Source organism: Equus caballus, chromosome 10, assembly GCF_041296265.1.
Source record: "Equus caballus isolate H_3958 breed thoroughbred chromosome 10, TB-T2T, whole genome shotgun sequence".
Classification (NCBI taxonomy): Eukaryota; Metazoa; Chordata; class Mammalia; order Perissodactyla; family Equidae; genus Equus; species Equus caballus.
Genome location: NC_091693.1, coordinates 8,961,965 through 8,985,654, shown reverse-complemented (window position 1 = coordinate 8,985,654; position 23,690 = coordinate 8,961,965). Strand labels below are relative to the sequence as shown.

At 37.8% G+C, this 23,690-nt stretch overlaps 1 protein-coding gene across 1 annotated transcript in view; it reads right to left on the bottom strand.

Annotated features, from left to right (window-relative positions):
* The window catches only part of LOC106780903 (zinc finger protein 30), a 66,582-nt gene that overhangs the window by 22,761 nt on the left and 20,131 nt on the right, over positions 1 to 23,690 (bottom strand). Inside the window, exon 5 of the mRNA XM_070225604.1 lies at positions 17,501 to 18,456. Within this exon, the coding sequence (XP_070081705.1) occupies positions 17,501 to 18,456 (956 nt within the window). The remainder of the gene's footprint in view (positions 1 to 17,500; positions 18,457 to 23,690) is intronic.

Below are 23,690 nucleotides of genomic sequence, written 5' to 3'. Positions count from 1 at the left end.
TGTTATTAATAACACTGGCAGTATTCAGGATTTTTTCATTCTTCTCCAGAGAATCATGAGGAATAAATATTAACTTTGCTCGGTAGGATTTCACGTCTTGGTTCGGGCTGTCGTAACGGAATCTCATAGGCTGAGTGGCTTACAAACAACGGAAATCTATCCCTCACAGGCCTGGAGGTGGCACAGGCCAAGACCAGAGTGCTCAGCACGCTGGGCTTCTCGTGAGAGCCCTCTTCCAGGCTGCAGACTGCTGACTCCTCATTGTACGCGCACATGGAGGAGTGACAGCAAGCTCTCCGGGCGCTCTTACAAGGACGCTAATCCCATTCACGGGGGCTCCATCCTCAGGATCTCATCGAATCCTAATTGCTTCCCAAAGACCCCACCTCCTAATACCATCACAATAGAGGGGAGGGTTTCAACGTATGAATTTTGGGGGACAGAAGCATTCAGTCCACAACAGACCCTCAGAGAAAAGAGCCTGAGTGAAGGGAACTCTGGCAACATCATCTTGGCGAGTACTCAGTCAACCCTTCTTTGAAGTATTGAGCCAATCAGATCGGAACTTATGGAGCTTGAGGTCAGTCTGAGCTGGTCATTCACATTAAAAATATTACCTTAAGAACTTGATGATTATAGAAATTTCTTTCCTTTCTCCCTCATTTCCTCTATTTCATTTAGTGAGGCATAAGAAGGAAAATATATACTAATAATATTTATAAACAGGAATATTCAAAAAAGTTTAAATTGTATTAAGTCCCATTTAACATTATAGTTTTGTATGCCATTTTGGAAGGACTGTACACAAGATAATATTTCATGTATTTGTATACGTCCTGAAGTAGAGGAGGAGCGTGACTACATTTATTGAGCAACTATGGATACCAAACACTGTTCTACTTTTCATTTCCTCTCTGATTCAATATGCAAATACCACTTACCTGGATTGTGTTTATTCTTGGTAAAATCTTGAAGTGGAAGTAATTGTTTTGTGGAGATTTAGAGTATCAAGGATTGTAGGTATAACATGTTTCAGTTCTACTGATTTGCCATGCCAGACATAAGATTCAGTTTTCCTAATTGCTGGAACAACCAACCTCGTCTATAACGTTTTTTCCTCTATGACTTTTTCAAATATCATTGATATAACTTTACAATATATTTTCTGGTGATGCAATTCATGTAAGTATGGCAAAAATTCAATATTGTAAGGAATTTATGAAAAATAAAGTTAAACATTCCCTCCATCATGACAAACTTAATATTTTTTTCCACTTTTTCCTTTGAATGTATGTTTATTTTTTGTTTGTGCAGAGTGAAATCATACTAATTTAACATATAAGGAGAAAAAAAAGCCAAGAATTATGCTGGGTCTGCAAAAGGAGTCCATGGATTTCATCATATATCTCTGTATGTGACTAGAGAAAGGAGGTGAGAATCAACTTCTTGTTTGAAATACCTTCCATACGTATACATTTTAAAGGGTAGAAATATCATTAATTTAATTAACAGGGCACCAAATTATCAAATAAGATAAAAATGTGTCATAGTTTTTCAGAATACAAGTTTTAAAAAGATATGTATGGTTCATGTTACAAAACTTTACAATAATCTCTGGTTTTTAGGTGTGCTCCAAATAAATTTCCAGGAACAGTATATAGGGAAAGAATAGAGAATAAGTCACAATTATATTTACACACATCTTCTTATTCTACATCATAAGGGTATTCAGCCTCTTGTTAATGTTCTCAAGTTGACACTTGATCAGATCAGATTGTTTGACCATTTATGATTCATAAATGTTTCTTTCCTGCTAATGAAGTTAGGGGAAGGGAAAATTTCCTCCTCATCTTTCCTAGAAACGAATTTGCTGAATTTTTGGGATTTTTTTTTAAGAATAAATAAATGCATTCTCAAACCTAGCTCCTGATTTTTTTTTCCTTTGGGTGAGTGTTATAAGAAATAGCAAGCATGAGAAACATGAATTTTATTATAATAAATACCAATATTAAGAAAAAATAGTATTAAGTTTCATTTATAGTAATCAATTGGGGGTTATGTAATGTTCTTCACACAAGCAAAAATAGCTAACATATTAATAGAGTAGTATAAAATACTATTACATTTCTTATAATCTTCTCCACAACATTCATATTTAGTAGGTGATGTTCATATTCTATGTTTTAATAGATGACAAAAACAAGGCACTAAGAAGTCATGAACACTATGACCTCGTTTCATATTTTAAAAACCTGATGACAGATCCTATTTTCTCAATTTCAACAACACACCATTTCCAAATCATGTATACTTATTTTAAGCCTCTTTTCCTGACTCAGCAATTCTTCATCAGTTAATCCAGAGCAAAATCACTATAATTAACAATGGTATATTTGTCATCACATGGCAGAGGCAAATTTATTAACCTATTGCCTACTGTTAGATCTTTGTTTCTAAGTTTTGGTTATCAAAAACATCTGTTGAACATCCTTATGCATTAATTTTGTGAATTTCTATAGATATTTCCTTAAGTTGATTGCTAGAAGTAGAATTTGGGGTAAAACAACCAGACCTTTACTAAGTGCCTACCGTAGGCCAGATCCTGCAATCATAGTATTTGAGGGGATATAAGGACTAAAATGACATAGTTGCGACTTTAAAGTGCCTTGTGAGGCAGTAAGGTAACGTCTCAGTAAGTCTGAAGGCTTAAGGGCCCCGAGCAAGCTTCAGGTGAGGTGACTTGGGATTTGATAAGGTCATGATGTCACTCTAACTACAGCTGCCCTGATCAGAGCACGATTAAATTAAGCTCCGCTGATGAGATGGGGGTGCAGGGAAGGAATTTATGCTGTACAGCTATACTTACAGTTTTTATTCGAATGATGTTAGATGGAAAGTGAGACTAATGGGACAAGATAATTCAGCAGCTGTCTGGCGTATATCACGACTAACATGGTGGGAAATATTTCTGTAAAGAAGACCTGCAAAAGGATGTGGCAGTGAGACCACCAACAATATGTATTAGACCCTACTCAGGGCCCTCCCCATTTTAGACAGAAATCCAGCACGCGTGACCATACATGGAAATCCCAGAGGACGTTTAGGTACTGAGAAACTGAAGGAAACAACAGGAATCCAGTAAAACAATCTCCATTTAGTGTATCTGTCTAAGACCAAGCAGAGATGGTTTCAATAAATGAACTTTTCACTTAAAACATAAAAATAGCTTCCTCTTAAATCATAAAAAGCACTCACATATATACATATTTCAATTGAGGCATGGCCACTGAACAAAAAATTATATTTAAACAAAAAACTTCCAGCAAGATCAAAACCCAAGAGAAGCACTGTTAACATATGGGTATATAACACTCCAGACTTTTTCTGCCTACTTAAGACCAATGGTCTGTAATTCTATATTGAAATATCCAAGTCTTTTGCAAATACTATCATTATACATATCGTTTTGTAACCTGATTTTCCTACTGACAGTATTTCTGAAACAGTTTCTGTGTCCTAATATTATCTCCGTATCTCTCATTTCTTACATGGACACTGTATAATGTATTTAAGCAGTCAGGTCATCTGAACCAGAATGCTGAAAACTGCCTAACTGGACAATAAAGAGCTAACTCAGCAGCCACATGGCACTCACTGTGCATCCAAGGAAGGGCTGAGTTGAGGAGGAATGGCCCTTGGCTGGCTCTGGGAGATGACCTGAGTCCTTGGACTATGTGCCTCGACATGCTCTACTGGTTTGACCAGACAGTTAATGCTAACAATGCAAATTATGGTGAATGCCTGTTTCTGTAGCCCAAGGCCCTCAGCCAGCCACATCATTTTGACCTCTGAGGGCCTGGGGATGGGTAGCTGAATTCAGTCAGGTGGACACTGCATGCCTACAAGACCCCCAGTGAAAATCATGGACACAAGGTTCAGATGAGCTTCTGTATTTTGCGCCATGTACGTGTTGTCACAAATAATTACTGGAAGGATTAAGCATGTTCCCACGTAATTCTAACAAGAGGGGACACCTGGAAGCCTGTGCCGGCCACCTCCTAGACATTGCTCATGTGACTTTTCCCTTTAATCTGTGTCATTCACTCTAATAAACCTTAAACTTGAGTAGAGCAGCTCTTCTGAATCTGCTGAATGCCCATGAGTCCTTGTAGCAAATCGTCAAGCCTGCACGGTCTTGGAGAAGACAGCACACCTTTGAGAAGATTACTGTTTCACTTCCATATTATTAAAATGTACTTCTAGATTTTCTTTCCCTTTACCCTGTGAAAAGGGGGGGGGCGACAAAAAAGTTTGACAAAGCACTATTTTGATTACTAATCATTAAGGTCTAATTCTTCATTTGTATCAATTGTTGCCTTAAATTGGCTTAGGGTTTGTTGTTTTTCTAGCTTTGTATATCGAATGCCTATTCAATATTTATCAACTTCATCAAAGCCTGCAAAGTAACGTACATTGAACAGGGGCTGGGAATAGAGTGCTGAACAGAAGCAAAGTGCTATCATTCATTCTTGGTTTCCTGGACGCATTGAATTTGCAAGGAGTAGAGGATTGGCAATATCCCACTGTTCTGACATACAGGCTTTTCATTCTTTCCTTTTTCATTCTTTTCTGAATAGGCCTTAATTTCAATTTTAATTTGCTATTACTTCAGCATGATTACATGAGATTATAAAGTTTGAAAAGAAGGTGACAAAATATTGTCACACAGATTAAGAACTAAAATAGATCTCTACACTGTTGACATCTAGCAGTCACCACTATAACCAAGTGATAACATTAAGTATCTTTAATACTGGGAAAACCCAACATTATATGACTTTTAATGTATACAACATTACTGATGAAGTAAAACTTTCTCAATTAGAACCCAATAAAACCTCTTCCTTTAAACTTTACATTTACTGGAACTGTGAAAAATAAGATAAAAATAAAATCAAAGAATGTGTGGCATTCGATGAGACAACTTTCCTGCACTCTTCAAAAAACCAAAGTCTTGAAAAAACAGCAGAGGATTTTTCTGAGGAAGATTAGCCCTGAGCTAACATCCGCTGCCAATCCTCCTCTTTTTGCTGAGGAAGATTGGCCCTAAGGTAATATCTGTGCCCATCTTCCTCTATTTTGTAGGTGGGACACATGCCACAGCATGGCTTGAGAGGTGCCTAGGTCCACGCACAGGATCCCACCCGGCAAACCCAGGGCCGTCAAAGTGGAGCGTGCAAACTTAACTGCTATGCCACTGGGCCAGCCCCTGCAGAGATTTTTAAATGAAGAGGTGGCAAACTTTTTCTGGATAGGTGAAGACTGTAAATAGTAAATATTGTAGGTTTTGTGGGCCATATGGTCTCTGTGACAGCCACTCAACTCTTCTATGGTACCAAGAAAGCAGCCACAGATAACACGTAAACAAATGAGTACACAGTGATGCAATAGGACTTTACAAAAACAGGTGGCAGTTGCATTCGGTCTGTGGTCCAAAGTTTGCCAGCTAGTTTCAAAACAATTAGTCATAATAATCAAATGCATAAACTTTGACTGGAGACTATTTTGAAAATAAGTAGTTATAAAAGACATCCCTGGGAAAATTGAAAAAATTTGAACATGGGTTGACACTGGAATATGTAGTTACTATTGATTTTATGTGTGATTGTCACTTTGGGTAGGAAGGAAATTGTCTTTTTTAGGAGATGCAATGTCACGATTTGTATGACTCTCAAATTCTATTGCAAATATACAGGAAGTAGAAAGCTACTATAGAAATATATTAATATATTTCATGTACTGTTATAACAACTTTTGTATATGTTTAAAACTTCTTATATTAAGTAGTACAGGAAAATTGCAAAATGGGTATCTTTATGTAAATTTCTAATCAATTTTGAATTGCAAAGAAAGTAAATTACTGAGTATGTAAAACATTTTTACACTTTCTAAATGTATAAATCTAAATTTCATTCAAGGAGTAAGTGTTTGATTCACCTTAAGAGCCAAATGAAGATGTCCTCATGTTTTTTACATTCAAGCAGTGTGTCCAGAATTAATTCAAATTCAAAAACAGATAAGTAGTTACACAAAACTTTTCTAAATTCATTCAATCCAGAGTCTTATATAAGGAAAAACCTCAGGTCAGTCTCCCCCTGAGTAGGGAAAAGCCCAGTTCTCTCTCCTGTGTCTCTCCCGGGTGCCTCCTGTACTTCCCACATAGAACACTCACAACACTTCTCGTCACCAAATGTGTGGAGGGTTTCCCCACAGCAAGCAATTCTCTGCCACAGCAGCTGTGTGTCCCACCTGGAGACAGTGCCAGATGCCATAGGTAAAGGGCTCAGTCCCACGGGACTGCTCCTACCCTACTTCAGATGCCAATGGCAAGTAGTGGGTTCCAGGTTACCCATAACTTCTGTTGATTTGGCTACAAATTGGATGTTTCCATGACCTCAGGTTCAATTAATTTGCTAGAGGACTCAGGGCAACACTTATGTTTACTAGTTTATTAAAGGTTATGGTAAAGGATACAGATGAACAGCCACATGAAGGGATACATAGGATGAGGTCTGGGAGGGTACCAAGGACAGCAGCTTCTGTCCCTGTGAAGTTAGGGGTGCGTCAACCCCCACCCCTGTACATGAGTGTGTTTGCCAACCTGGAAGCTCTCCAAATCCCTACTACTGGGATTTTATGGAGGCTTCCTCACCATACATGATCAATTACTCACTCCATTGCCAGACCATCTCCCCTCTCGACAGAAGTGGTGGTGCGGGGGTGGGACTGAAAATTCCAAGCTTCTAATCATGGCTTGGTCTGTCTAGTAATAAGTCCCCATCCAACAGCCATCCAGGAGCCCACCCAGAGTGGCTCAATGGAACAAAAGATGGTCCTAGTGCTCTTACTACTTAGGAGATTAGAAGGCTTTTAGAAGCCCTGTGTCAGGAACCGACAGCAGATATTTCTTATTTCACAATCTCATAAGAGTCCACTAACACCACCACAAATAATGGTAATATTAGAAACAGTGGCTAATGTTTACTGAACACAGAATATATGCCAAATCGTTTCCTAAGATTTCTACAAGAACAAACTCATTTACTTCTAACAACAGCACTATACTGTAGCTATGTTATCACCATTTACAAAGTTCCCCCAGGCCGGATAAATATCTGGCCCAATGACACACAGGCTGTAAACTGTGGAAAACCACCACGACACTTAAGATACGTACAATATCTCCCACACCTGCTAGAATAACAAGGTTTTCTGTGGTCTAAACTTACTGAAATTTAATAATAATTGATTGGTCCTGGAAGAATTTTATAGACAAGTTGTAAAGAATAATGGTTTCACACATTCTCTTAATTTGCCTCTAGTATAAATATTCTGAGAATCCCTAAATACAGTGTTGGGAAAGGCAGTCTCGTGCATGCAGTCTTTTGACCCCAACTTGGCCACATCATAATGAACCCTGGAGTCTACCAAAAAAACTGTTAGAACTAATAAATGACTTAAGTTGCAGGATACAAAATCAATATACAAAAATCAGTTGTGTTTCTATACACTAACAATGAACTATCTGAAAAAGAAATAAAGCAAACAATCCCAGTACAATGTCATCAAAAACAATACAATACTTAGGAACAAATTTAACCTAGGAAGTGAAAGATTTATACAATGAAAAGTATAAGATACTGAGGAAAGCAATTGAAGAAGACAAATAAACGGGAAGATATCTTATGTTCATGGGTTGGAATTACTATTGTTAAAATGTCCAGAATAGGGGCTGGCCCCGCAGCCGAATGGTTAAGTTCGCGCGCTCCACTTCAGCAGCCCAGAGTTTCGTGGGTTTGGATCCTGGGCACAGACATGGCACCGCTCATCAAGCCATGCTCAGATGGCATCCCACATGCCACAGCTGGAAGGACCCACAACTAAAAATATACAACTATGTACCGGGGGGCTTTGGGGTGAAAGAGGAAAAATAAAATTAAAAAAAAAATGTCCACAATAGCGAGAGCAATGTAAGATTCAACGTACTCCCTATTAAAATTCCAATAGCATTTTCCACAGAAATAGAAAAATCCTAAAATTCATATGGAATCACAGACGAGCCCAAGTATCTAAAGCAATCTTGAGACAGAATAACCAAGCACCACACTTCCAGATTTCAAACTAATACCTCACACTGATAGTAATCAAAACAGTATGGCACTGACATGAAAACAGACACATACACCAATGGACTGGAACCAAGAGCCTAGAAATAAACCCATGCATGTACTAGTCAACTATATTTGACAAGGGTGCCAAGAATACACAATGGGGAAAGGATAGTCTCTTCAATAAACAGTGTTTAGAAAACTGGATATTCACATGCAAGCGATTGAATGAAATTGGATGCTTTTCTTATTCTACTCACAAAAAGTAACTTGAAATAGATGACTTGAATTATTTTTTTTCTTTTAAAGATTTTATTTTTTCCTTTTTCTCCCCAAAGCCCCTCGGTACATAATTGTACATTCTTCGTTGTGCGTCCTTCTAGTTGTGGCATGTGAGACGCTGCCTCAGCGTGGTCTGATGAGCAGTGCCATGTCCGCCCCCAGGATTTGAACCAACGAAACACTGGGCCGCCTGCAGCGGAGCGCGCGAACTTAACCACTCGGCCACGGGGCCAGCCCCTAGATGACTTGAATTTAAGATCTGAAAGTGTAAAATTTCTAGAAGAAAATATAGGAAAAAAGATCCTAAACATTGGCTTTGGCAATGATTTTTTTGGATATGACATCAAAAGAACAGGCAACAAAAGCTGAAAGTAAAGAGAAGCTACCTCACACTAAAAACCTTCTCCATGGCAAACAATCAACAAATGAAAACATACCCTACAGAATGGGAGAAAATGTCTGCAAACCATATATCTAATAAGGGGTAATCTCTAAATTACATAAGGGACTCACACAACTCAACACTGAAAAAAATTCTGATTGAAAAACAGGCAAAGGACCTGAATACACATTTTTCCAACGAATACATACAAATGGCCAATGGGTACACGAAAACATGCTCAATATCACCAACCATCAGGGAAATGCACATTAAAACCACGATATTACCTCACACTTCTTAGGATAGCTATTATCAAAAAGACAAGGGATCAGTGTTGGTTAGCATGTGGAGAAAAGGGAACCCTTGTGCACTATTAGTGAGAACGTAAATTGATACTGCCATTATCGGAAACAGTATGGAAGTTCCTCAATAAATTAACAATAGAATTACCATATGATCCATCAATCCTACTTCTGGGTATGTATCTGAAGGAAACCATTATCTCAGAGATATCTGCACCCCCCTGTTCGCTGCAGCATTATTCACAACAGCCAAGACATAGAAACAACCTAAGTGTCTGGCAACTGACACAGAATGGATACAGAAAATGTCTCTATACACAACGGAACATCATTCAGCCTTCAAAAACGAAATTCTGTAATTTCTGACATGAATCAAACTTTACAGCATTATGCTAAGTGAAATAAGTAACACAGAGAAAGACAAACACTGTATGATCTCACTTATACCTGGTATCTAAAAAAGTCAAACTCATTGAAAGAGAGAGTACAATGGTGGTTGCCAGAGGCTGGGGGAAATGGGGAGACGCCTGTCAAGAAATATAAACTTTCAGTTATAAGACAAATAAGTTCTAGGGATCTAAGGGACAGCATGATGACTGCAGTTACAATTCTGTACTGTATAAACTGGCTAAGAGTGATCTAAAATATTCCCACCACAAACACACACACAAACGAAATGGTAACCAAATGAGATGATAAACATGTTAACTTGTAATCATTTCACAATATATATGTATATCAAAACATGACATTGTACATCTTGCTTTAATAATTATTTTATTGACATATAATATACAGAAAAGTGCACAAATCACAATTATACAGACCCAGTAAACTCTCACCTTCACTCAGATTAAGAAATGGAAAAACACTCACAAGCCTCGTAACCTCTCCATCATTAGTCCTCCTCCCAGAGTGGCAGCCACTATTGCAACCTCTGCCAACAGAGATTAGTGAATATACCACCATTTTCCATCCATTATGCTGCCATGAACATCCCTGCTCAAGTCCTGGTGAACAAATGTATGCACTTCTGCTCGGCAAATATCTAGAAGTGGAACTTTTGTGTCATTGGGTATCTGGATGCTCAGCCTTAGTGGACACAGCAAGTCTCCCTAAGTAGTACAAAGTTATATTGCCAGCAACACAACTGCTCCACGGTCTAGCTGTAACTCGTGTTTTAAGATCTTTAGCCATTTAGCTAGGTGTGTGGGGCTATTACACTGCGATTTTAACTTTCATTTCCCTGATAACTCACCAGGGTGAGCACCTTCTCACGTTTTTGGGTCATCTGGATATCCCTCTTGTGTGCAGTTCATGTCTTTTCCCCATTTTTCTATTGGTTTTTTCTTATTGATTTGGAGAAGTTCTTTATATATTCTGGACAGGTGGCCTTTGTCAGATATATGCACTGCAAATATCTTTTCCCACTGTGGGTTTCCTTTTCACCCTCTTGCAAATCACTTACGTGTCTTTTGACAAATAAAAGCTCTCACGTTCAATGTAATCAAATTTATCAATTTTCTTTCTCAATGCTTTTTACATTTAAGAAATTACTATCAACTCCAAATGTCATAAAGATATTTTTTCCCTACAACTTTATTGTTTATTCCTCAGATTTAGTTCTTCAACTCTTATGAATGAAGGGGGTGTGTGTGTGCTTGTGTGCGTGCGTGCATCCAGCCAATGGGGTAAAGTAGGCATCAAGATTTTTTTCCATACATGTATTCAATTCACAGAACAATAGTTTTAGACAAGTTTCTTGTTCTCCCAATTTATAACAAAGTGTTCTCTTTGTCAGACAGGCGTGGGCCTGTTTCTGGACTCTTCAGTTCCAGTGATCTATTTGCCTATCCTTGACTAAGGCTACACTGGATAATTACCGTAGCTTTACAGTGAGTCTTGACCCTCGTTAGGACAAACTGTCCAGGTTTCTTGTTGTTCCTCCCTCTTCCTCCTTCTTGAAATTCATATTACCTTTTCTTGGTCCTTTAAAATTTCAAGTAGATTTTAGAATCTGCTTGTCAGCTACACAAACCTGATGATTTGGGGGAGAGGGGGAGCAGTGTGCATTAAATATATAGCTCAGATTCCAGAAAACTGAAATTACTTCAATATTGAGTCTTCTAATCCACAAACATGGTATATACCCCTTCATTTATTTAGGTATACTTTAATTTCTCTCAATCATGTTCATAATGTCCTATGTAGAGGTTTTGCATGTCTCGTTAGATTTATTACTAGGTATTTGATATTTTTTAATACTACTGTACATGATAATTTAAAAATATTACTTAAAATTGTTTGTTGCTGGTACATATAAGCACAATTTAAAAAATATTAACATTATAGCCAGCAACCTTACTAATTTCACACATTAATTCCACTAAGTTGCCTGCAATTCTTTTAGATATCCTCTGTACACATTAATGACTACTTTATTTCTTCCTTTCCAACCTTTAGGTCTTTTTCTATTTGCCGTTTGCACTGGCTGAGCTCTCCAATACAATGTTGAGTACTGGTGGTGATAATGGACATCGTGTCTCATCCCAAATCTCAGGGGAAAGTTTTCAATACCTCATGATTCAGAAGGTCTTTTGTAGATACTCTAACAGATAAGATCCTCTTTACTCCTAGGACATAATCTGAATACTTCTAATCTTTTAAAATGTGTTGGAACTTATGGTTCAACCACGTGATAGATTTTTATGATGTTCCATATGCACAGGAAAATACTGTTTCTGTCATTATTGGGTATGACATTCTACATATGTCAAGTTTGTTAATCACGTTATTCAGATATTCTCTTTATTGAGTTTTGTCTGCTTGTCCTCTCACATACTCAGGGAGGTGGGTTAAAGTCTTCCACTATAACTGCCAATTTTTTATTATTTCTTCTGTTGGTGGTGTTAATTTCTACTTTATAAATTTTTAAGTTATCAGGTTCATACAAAACTTTAAATTGTAGATTTCTGGTGAGTTCACCTTTTTATCACTATGTCCCTCTTTATCTCTAGTTATGCATATTATCTTAATAAGCGCTTTCTTTTCGTTAGTGCTTACATGGTGTGTGTAATGGTTAACACGTCACCCTTGGTTTGCCCAAACCCTGCACACTCAAAGAAAGGACTGACCCATGACCAGCTCCTGGGAGATAACCTCTGAGCCCTTGGGATATCCTGCCTAAAAACAGTGTTTGTGTATGCCTGAGACCTTGGTCCATGCTGTATCAGTCTGAACAGTTATGGATTTAAATGTCTCCTCAAAATTCACATGTTGAAATGCTGACCCCCAGTACCTCACAATGTATTTGGAGATACGGCGTTAAAGAGGTAATTATGTTAAAATGAGGTCATTTGGACGAGCCCTAATCCAATCTCACTAACTCCCCTATAAGGACATAGAGAGACACCAGAGATGCACAGGCACAGAGAAAAGGCCATGTGAGGACGGAACAAGAAGGCAGCCATCTGCAAGCCAAGGAGAGAGGCCTCAGAAGCAGCTAAACCTGCTGACATCTTGATTTTCTGGTCTCCAGAACTATGAGAAAATCAATTTCTGCTGTTTAAGCTACCTAGTCTGTGCTATTCTGTTGTTGTTGCTGTTTTAAATACACACAACATAAAACTTCCCATCTGAACCATTTTTAAGTATACAGTTCAGTGGTATTAAATTCACTGACACTGTTGTGCAGCCATCACCACCATCATCCCCATAACTCTTCATTTTGTAACAGTGAAACTATGAAACAGTGAAATAACATCCCATCGCCCCCTCCCTCTAGCCACTGATAGCCACCATTACAAGTTCTAGTCATGAGTTTGCCCACTCTAAGTACCTCATGTAAGTGGAATCACAGAATATTTGCCTTTTGTGACAGCTTATTTCATTTACTATGTCCTCAAGGTTTACCCAGGTTGTAGCATAGTGCAGAATTTCCTTCCTTTTTAAGGCTGAAGAGTAGTCCACTTTATGTAAATATCACATTTGGCTTATCCATTCATCCAATGAGGGACAGTTGGGTTTCTTCCATCTTTCAGTTATTGTGAAATATGCTGCTACGAACGTGGGTATGGAACTATCTCTTTGAGACCCCAATTTCAATTTTGGGGGGTATATACCCACCAGTGGAATTGCTGGATCATATGTAATTCTATTTTTCATCTTTTGAGGAACGTCCATACTGTTTTCCACAACAGCTGTACCATTTTACATTCCCACCAACAATGCAGAAGGGTTCTAATTTCTCTACATCCTCACCAACACTTGTTCTTCTCTTTTTAATATAGTAGCCATCCTAATGGGTATGAGATGGTATCTCACTGTAGTTTTGACTTGCATTGCCTTAATGATTAGTGATAGTAAGCATCTTTTCATGTACTCATTGTACAATCATATATTTTTCTTCAGAGAAATGTCTATTCAAGTCCTTTGCCAATTTTTGAGTTGGGTGGTTTCTTTGTTGTTGACTTTTTTTTTTAATTTTTTTTTTTTTATTTTTTAAAGATTTTATTTTTTCCTTTTTCTCCCCAAAGCCCCCGGTACATAGTTGTGTATTCTTCGTTGTGGGTTCCTCTAGTTGTGGCATGTGGGACGCTGCCTCAGCGTGGTCTGATGAGCAGTGCCATGTCCGCACCCAGGATTCGAACCGACGAAACACTGGGCCGCCTGCAGCGGAGCACGCGAACGTAACCACTCGGCCACGGGGCCAGCCCCTGTTGTTGACTTTTTAAAGTTTCTCTATATTCTGGATATTAATTGCTTATCAGATATGATTTGCAAATATTTTCTCTCATGCTTTGGGGTGCCTTTTTACTCCATGGATAGTGTCTTTTATCTTTTAGGCAACAATGACCCACACATTCACTTCTAATGAAGATGTGTAGCTATAGGAAAGTGATTTGCAAAAACGACATGTTGAAAAGGATATTGCATTACCTTCAATGGTGGTATTTCAGAAGGATAATGTCTTCTGATACACAAAATTTAATTTTTATGAAGTGCAATTGGTCTATTTTTTCTTTTGTTACCTGCGCCTTTGGTGTCACATCCAAGAAATCATTGCCAAATCCTACATCATGAACCTTTTGTCCTATGCTTTACTCTAATAGTTTTACTGTTTTAGGTCTTAACATTTAGGTCCTTGATCCATTGACACAATTTTTGTACGGTGTTAGAGAAGAGTCCAACTTCATTCTTTTACATGTGGATATCCAGTTGTCACAGCACAATATTTTGCAAGGACTGTCCTTTCCCCCTGAATGGTTTTGGCAGCCTTGTCAAAAATCACTTGACTATATACGTGAAGGTTTATTTCTGGGCTCTTTATTCTATTCTGTTGGTCTATACATGTCTGTCTTTGTGCCAAGACCACACTACTCTGATTATTATAGTTTTGTGTTAAGTTTTGAAACCAGGAATTGAGAGTCCACCGATTTTGTTCTTTTTCAAGATTGTTTTGGCAATTTGAGCTCCCTTGAGATTCCAAATGAATTTTAGGATAGGTTTTGTATGCCTGCAAAAAAAGTATATCATTGGGATTTTGATAGGACTTGTATTGAATCTGTATATTTCTTTGGGTAAGACTGATATTTTAACAACATTAAGACTTGTATCCATGAACACAGGATGTGTTTCCATTTATTTATGTCTTCTTTAGTTTCCTTCAGCAATGTTTTATAGTTTTCATTGTCCAAATCTCTGACCTCCTTGGTTAATTCCTAAGTATTTCATTCTTTTTTTTTTTCAGGAAGACTAGCTCTGAGCTGCCAATCTCTTTTTTTTTGACTGAGGAAGATTGGCCCTGAGCTAACATCTGTGCTCATCTTCCTCTATTTTCTATGTGGGACGCCTACCACAGCATGGCTTGGTAAGCAGTATGTAGGTTGTGGCCAGGATCCAAAACAGCGAACCCTAGGCCGCCAAGGCAGTGTGCACGAACTTATCTGCTGCACCACCAGGCCAGCCCCAGTATTTCATTCTTTCTGATGCTGTTGTAAATGGAACTGTTTTTGAAATATCCTTTTCATACTGTTGTTAGTGTATAGAAATGTAAGTGATATTTCTGTGTTGACTTTGTATCCTGCTACTCTGTTGAATTCATTTATTAAATCTAACAGCTTTTCTATGGAGTCCTCAGGATTTTCAACACATATCATTATATCACCTGCAATGAGATAATTTTACTTTTTCCTTTCTAATGTGGATGCCTTTGACTTCTTTCCCTTGCCTTTGATCTGGCTAGAAATTCCAGCACAATGTTAAACAGAAGTGGTGAAAGTGGGCATCCTTCCCTTCTTTCCAATTTTAGATGAAAAACTTTGTCTTTCACCATCAAGTATTTGGTTTGCTGTGCGTTTTTCATATGTAACTTTTATTACATGGAGATAGTTTCTTTCTGTTTCGTGTGTGTTTTTCTCATGAAAGGATGCTGAATTTTGTTAAATGCTTTTTCTGCATCAATTGAGATGATCATGTGGTTGTTTTCCTTCATTTTGTTGATGTGACATATTACGTTGGTCAATTTTCACATGCAGAACTATCCTAGCATTCCAGAAATAAATTTCATTCGGTGATGGTGTACAATCCTTTTAATATGCTGCTGAACTCTGTTTGCTAGTATTTTTGCATCAATGTTCATAAGGAATACTGTTCTGCAGTTTTCTTTCCTGTGGTGTCTTTGACTTGCTTTGGTAACACGTGTTACTGGACTCCTAGAATGAGTCAGGAAGTATTTCCTCCTCTTCAATTGTTTGGAAAAGTTTGAGAGGGATTAGTATTGGTTCTTCTTTAAATGTTTGGTAGAATTCAACAGTGAAGCCATCAGGTCCAGGGCTTTTCTCTGTTGAGAGATTTCTTATTACTGAGCCAATGTCTTTACTTTTTACAGACTATGTACTACTCTACTCAGATCTCTTATTTCTTCATTATTAAGTCTTGGTAGGATTTATGTTTCTAGGAATTCGTCCATTTCATCTAGGTTATCATATTATCTGGCATAAAATTGTTTAAAGTTCTCTCTTAGAATCCATTTATTTCTGTAGAATTTGTAATAATGTCTCCACTTTCACTTGTGAATTTGTAATTTGAGTCTCCTTTTTTTTTCTTAGTCCATCTAGCTAAAGGCTTGTCAATTTTGTTGGTCTTTGTGGAAAACCAACTTTTGGTTTCATGATTTTCTCTATTTCATTTATTACTGCTCTAATCTTTATTATTTCCTTCATTCTGTTAGCTTTGAATTTACTTGTTTTTTCTCTAGATCCTTAAGTTGTAAAGTTAGGTGGGTGATTTGAGATCTTTCTTGTTTTTTTTTAGGAAGATCAGCCCTGAGCTAACATCTGCTGCCAATCCTCCTCTTTTTGCTGAGGAAGACTGGCCCTGAGCTAACATCTGTGCCCATCTTCCTCTACTTTCTATGTGGGACGCCTGCCACAGCAGTGGTGTGCAGGTCCGCACCTGGGATCTGAACCAGCGAACACCAGGCTGCCGAAGCAGAATGTGCAAATTTAAGCACTGCACCACCGGGCCAGCCCCTTGTTTTTTTTTTTAATATAAGCATTTATAGCTATAAATTTCCCCCTTAGCACCACTTGCACACCTTACATTTATAATTTCGTCAATTATACCTCACTAAAGCTGGGGGAAAGAAAAAGAATAGGCCTTGTTGGGCCAGCAACACCTCTCTACCAAAAGACAAAGAGCCCTTACAGCCTCTGATGGGTTTATTGCCTTGTGTGGGAATACCTTTCCCTGTGTCAGACTTAATGTTTACTCCTTTGTTCTGGTTAATCACAGGTCTCAATGGCCATCAATCAGACATGCACCCAGTTTTCTGGATGTCAGACCTCACAGGGAAGGGTTGGTGTCTTGCCCCTGCAGCACAAAGTGGGTTGTGAGAAGCTCATCAGCCCTGTCAGATGTGGAGTTGACTTGCTGGCCACAGGTTACCGACACACTGCAATCAGTTAGATCTTGTGCATTCCATCTCCTCTTTTGCTGTAAGTAAACTTTATACCACTTGATCTGGTGTGTACGTTTTCTGTTCTCCATGACCTCAAATGATGCACTGGTCTCTTTCTTGAGTGGTACTTATCTGCCTTGTGACCTTGGCCCCACAGCCTGGATGCTCAGTCAAAAGTGAAACAACAGGAATGCCATAAAAGACTTTCCTATAAAATACAACACAAATTCTCTGAATGTGAACAATATTTGGGTCATAACTGAAAAACTTTAAACACTATTTAAATTCCAAGGACTTCATGAGTGTATAAATTATTTGATGCCTTATGAGCCCTCCTGAAAAAGTCTTCTCACATCCTCTTCATTTAAATTGTTTCTCAGTGGTATAATTCCAGTGTCTACTATACATATATTCCATAAAGTCTCTCTCCTGTATGAATTCTGTGATGTACTTTAAGCATTGAACTAAGCCTAAAGGACTTCCCACATCTGTTACACTCAAAGGGCTTCTCACCAGTATGAATACTCCGATGTACTTTGAGGCTTGAACTGAGTCTAAAGGACTTCCCGCATTTGTTACATTCAAAGGGTTTCTTACCACTATGAATACTCTGATGCCGAGTAAGCCGTCCATACACACTAAAGGCCTTCCCGCATTCCTTACATTCATAGGGTTTCTCACCACTATGAAATCTATGATGTATAGTAAGTTGATGGCTACTCCTAAAAGCCTTCCCACATTCTTCACATGCATAGGGTTTCTCACCAGTGTGAATTCTCTCATGTCTAACAAGATGTGAGGCATGACTAAAGGCCTTCCCACAATCTTTACATTCATAGGGTTTTTCACCAGTGTGAATTCTGTCATGTTGTATAAGATTGGAGGCTTGACTAAAGGCCTTCCCACATTCCTTACATTCATAGGGTTTCTCACCAGTATGAATTCTCTGATGTATTCTAAGTGTTCCAACATCACTAAAGGCCTTCCCACATTTCTGACATACATAGGATTTCTCACCAGTGTGAACTCTTCCATGTTGAGCAAGGTTTGAGGCACGACTAAAGGCCTTCCCACATTCTTCACATTCATAGGGTTTCTCACCAGTATGAATTCTCTGATGTACTCTGAGATCTGTAAGACGACTAAAGGCCTTGCCACATTCCTTACATTCATATGGTTTCTCACCAGTATGGATTATGTGATGTACTCTAAGGTCTGTAGGACGCCTAAAGGTCTTCCCACATTCTTTACATTCATAGGGTTTCTCTCCATTATTAATTCTGTGCTGTAGAGTAAGAGATGAATGTTTTGTATAAATGTACATTTTTCCAGAGCTGATTATTTCATATCTTGATTCCAAATCTAAAACAAAAACGAAAAACAAATTGTTTTATTGATCAGAAAATGTCCTATAATTAAGACAAAATTGAAAATCTCATCCATTAAAGATGATTTAAAGAACTCTAATATACAGTTATAAAACTTGAAAACATAAAAGGAAAGTTCAGAAAATAAGATTCTGCAGTAGAGCGCTGGTAAACGTTTAACAACCAGCTCTAGAGACACACACAAAACACCTCCAGCCCTGATCTGTAGTGTTTGCCAATGTCTACAGTGTAAATACTCCCACCACAGGCAACTTCAAGCTATCAACATAAGATGAATGTACTCAGACTTAGGATATGTATAACACTGTCCTTAGAGAGCCAATACCAGCCAGCTGTAAAATACCACTTCCATCTAAAATATATACACATATTACATTTAAAAAGGGAATTATTTATACATGATCATTCTTCAAGCACAGTTCCCTCAAAAATACACATTTCCATCACTGTGGTTCACTCCCTCCTATGCACAGCCATCTGTGCTCTGCTTCGCTCTTTGTAACAATTAAGATACTGAGAATCTTTACTTAGTTATCCTCTTATAAGATTTTATTATTTACTACTGGACAGCTGTTCAATCTGTCTTATTTCTTATATCTTTTCTCAGCTCCCTCTCTTGCTTTCCCTTTTAACCAAGGCCAACCATTTTACTAAGCCTAAGCAAAGTATGTTAATCAATTTTCTGACACATACTATGTCTTACGGTATTTTGAACATTTAGGAACTTGGCACAAAAGAGGGAACCTGAATTATACAACTGAGTCTAGAGGAAAGTGCCAAGAATTATATGAAAAACAATTGGCAGTTGTGAATTGAAGGATAAAAGTCCATATGCAGTGAAATCTTGAGCAAAATTGAAAGTGCTTAATGAGGAGGCTATGACTTGGGGGCAAAAAAATATCTTCTTGTGACTAGATACAGGTATGTGTACAAAAAGCAGAAACAATCTTAACAACACTATTCAAAACAGAGTAACAATAGAAATCAATAACAAATATTAGAAAACCAAAAGTCCTCCCATGCAGGAAGGTACAGCCCTCTCCAAAAATGCTGGATTGCTATGGAAAGAGAAAACTGAAATGGAAGAATTCTAGTAGACGACTATATAGAAAATAAGCCCACACTAGAATCTTGGGCACACAATTTCACCACTCAGAGAACTCCAAACTTAAACTTTCCCTATTAAAAAAAAATGAGTTAAGGATCAAAGCCCAATAGGTAGAAAATAAACAACACAGTAGAGGAAACCAGAGAAATCAAGATAAAAGCAGAATATAATGAGTGAGAAGACAGTAGCATTAACAAATCAATCAAAGAGCTAGAGCTTTAAAAAACTGTTACACGAAATATTAGGTAAACCAACCAAAAAAGAGAGTAAAAACAAAAACAAGAAATGAAAAGGGGAAAATAAGAAGCACAGAGGAATTTATTTAAATTACAAGAGTACTACGTGAACACTTTTGAAAGAATGGACAACTTTCTAAAAAAATTTATCAAAATTGACCACAGAAGAGAAGCCTAAACCAGCCGGATGGCAGAAAAAAGCTTCCAGAAAAGACAGCTGTAGTAAACACACTTTAACATCTATATGGTAATTTCTCAACATCCACAGCTAAAATATAGGCACAGAATAGTTGGACAAAGGGAAAATTTAGAAAGTGAGTGGGAAAAGTAGGCCTAGAAATCATATTCCAAAAAGAGGAAGACTTCAAAGATTCAGAGAGCTATGACCAACCAAAACTGCAAAAACAGTAGCATAAAAATGATCGTGATACATATAAACCAGGCAATGAAAAGCAAGGAATGAGCAAGGGTGCAAGAGAAAAAAAGCTACTTTTAATCATTAAATAACTCCTTAATTGAAGGAGGTCTAGTTCCAGCATGGTGGCATTAAGTCCCTCCAGCCTAGACTGGCCGCCCCCCACCCCCCACCCCTCCACCCCTCCACCCCTCCACCCCTCCACCCCTCCACTGATTTCAACCATAAACACTTGACAAGATACAAAAATTAACCCCATAAGGACAGCAAAATAAAAGCAGGAGGGTTTTGGAAAGAAGTCAAAACATTTCCGAGCAACCCAGACTGAGCTGAGTTTCTTGCTTCTTTACTCACTCTCATGTCCTTGCCTCAAGGGTAGGTCCCAGTTATGGTGAGGCAAGCATGGGCTACAAAACTTCCAACAGAAACTCCAATATAATTCTGGCTACCAGAACAATGGAGGGAGCACTGCCAAACGGGAAAGTGAGGGAGGAATCCTGGTATGGAAACAGCCAGAGAAGGAAATTCCCTAATTTGTATTTGCATATGGATCAGTACAACACCCAGCCTTACCAACGACGACACATGCATGAGAAGGTATAAATCAGTGTGACAACACTATACCAAGTAAGCCATTTAAACTGGTAGTGGAAAACCTTCCCACAAAGAAAATCAAAATCCCAAGGGTAGGTAGCTTCACTGGTGAGTTGTTCCAGATATTTCATGAAGAAGTAGTACCAATTTTAAACAAACTTTTCCAGAAAATTGATGATGACTGAATCACTCTATGTAGCCAGTTACTCTGATACCAAAAAACAACAAAACAATACAAGAAGTGGAAATTCACACTACAAAACCTTGTAGACATATATGCAAAATACTGAACAATATCTTAGCAAACAGAATCCATCAATACATTAAAAAAGATAATACACCATGCCCGTCTGAATCTATTCAAGTTATTACGGCAAAATCCAAAAGACTGGGTAGCTTATAGACAACAGAAATTTATTTCTCACAGTTCTGGAGGCTGGGAAGTCCCAGATCAAGACACTAGGCACAGTCACATTCTGGTGAGGGCCCTCTTCCTGGGTCACAGCCAGTGCCTTCTCACTCGGTCCTCACATGGTGGAAGGGGAGGGGTATCTCTGTGGGTCTCTTTATAAGAACACTCATCCCACTCATATGGGCTCTACCCTCAAGGTCTAAGCATCTCCCAAAGGCCCCACCTCCTAACGCCATCATCTTTGGGGGTAAGGATTTCATCATATGTTGACAGGGACACAAATATTCATAGCATAGCAATGACCAATCCAAGGAATATGATATTGGTTTAATATTTGAAAATTCAATCAATATACGTCACTACATTAACAAAATAAAAGGAAACCCCCCCCAGATCGATCAAGTCTAAAGACGCAAAAAAAAAAAAAACCAAACCCAGGGGGCTGGCCCCGTGGCTGAGTGGTTGAGTTTGTGCGCTCCGCTGCAGGCGGCCCAGTGTTTCGTTGGTTCAAATCTTGGGCGCAGACATGGCACCGCTCATCAAACCACGCTGAGGCAGCGTCCCACATACCATAATTAGAAGGACCCACAACTAAGAATATACAACTATGTACTGGGAGGCTTTGGGGAGAAAAAGGAAAAAATAAAATCTTTAAAAAAAAAAAAAAACAAGAAAAACAAACCCAGAAAACAAAACAGCATTTAACAAAATGCATCCCTGATAAAAACACACAACAAATGACGAAAAAAGAACTCAACCTGATAAAGACCATCTGCCAAAACCCCACAGCTAACATCGTATCTAACGGTGAGAGAATGAATGCTTACCACATTCAAAGCCATGCCCTCACCACTTCTACTTAACATTGGACTACAGGTTCTAGGCTGTGCAATAAAGCAAGAAAACAAAAGCATGCAGGAGAGAAATTAAGAAACAAAAATCTCTTTAATCACAGATTACTTATCATAGGTGTAGAAAGTCAAATGTAATTGACAAAACAGCTACTAGAAAATAATAATTGAGTATAGCAAGATTGAAGCATACATGACCAATATGTAAATATTAGAGAACACTCAGGAATTCAAATTTTAAAAATACAATTTACAGTAGCATCAAAAATCCAAAAAATTGACGTATGAATCTCACAAAAGAAGTGTAAGACTTGTACACTAAAACCCACAAAACTGCAGTATAAGACTTGTAAACTAAAAACTACAAAACTGCTGAGAAAAGTTAAAGATCTAAATAAATGGAGAGGTACATCATGTTCATGGAATGAAAAAGTTGGTATTGTTAAGATTATCAATAATTATTGCTAAATCGATCTATAATTTAAATGTAATTCTAATAAAAATCGCAGTAGACTTTTTGTTGATGATGAAATCGACAAGCTGATCCTGAAATTGAGAGGGACATGCAAAGAACCTAGAATAGACAAAACAACTTTGAAAAGAAGACCACAGTAGGAGGACAACACTACTTAATAATAAGACTTATTATGAAGACACAGTAATCAGCAAGTTTAGTATTGATGTCAACACACACCAATCAATGGAACACATAATCAGAAGTAGATCCATACATATATGGACAACTTCCTTTCATCAGTGTGCAAAGGCAATAGAGTGAGGAAAGGACAGTTTTTTACAAAATGATGTGAGAACAACTGGGATGTCCATACGCAAAAAAAAAAAGAATCCATATGTTGATGAACAAAAGTGAACTAAAAACAGATCACAGACCTGAATGTAAAACATAAAAGTGTAAAACTTCTGGAAGAAAATAGGGAAAAATATCTGTGACATTGGGCTTGGCAAAGAATTCTTAAGATACACCACCAAAAACCATGATTCACAAAGAATAAATTGATAAATTGGATTTTTGTGAAACTTAAAAACTTGTGTTCTTCCAAAGACACCATCACAAGAATGAAAAGAAAAATCACAGTAAATAATAGTCAAAAAGGGTATTTTTATGTAGACTATAGAAATAACTCAAGTTTGATATGAAAACAAACAACCTAATGGAACAGGTAAAAGATTTTAAAAGATAGTGCACCAAGGAAGACAACAAATAAGATACTCAACATCAAGTCATTATGGCAAAGCAAATTAAAACCGCAATGAAATGCCACTATACACTTATCTGAAAGGTCAAAATTAAAAAGGCTGACCATACCAATTGTTCATAAGATATGGAGGATCCAGAACACTCTGAGAGCTGCTAGGGATATGAAATGGTATAACAACAAAGCAAAAGATTGTCTTATAAATTAAAATCTATAATTTTAATTATCTAAATCTAAAGCTAAAATCTTACAAATTTAAACATATATCGACCATACAATCTAAGCATCCAACTCCTAGGTATTTGCCCAAAAGAACTGAAAGCATATGTCCATACCAAAGCTTATAAACAGATGTCCATAGCATCTTTGTTATTG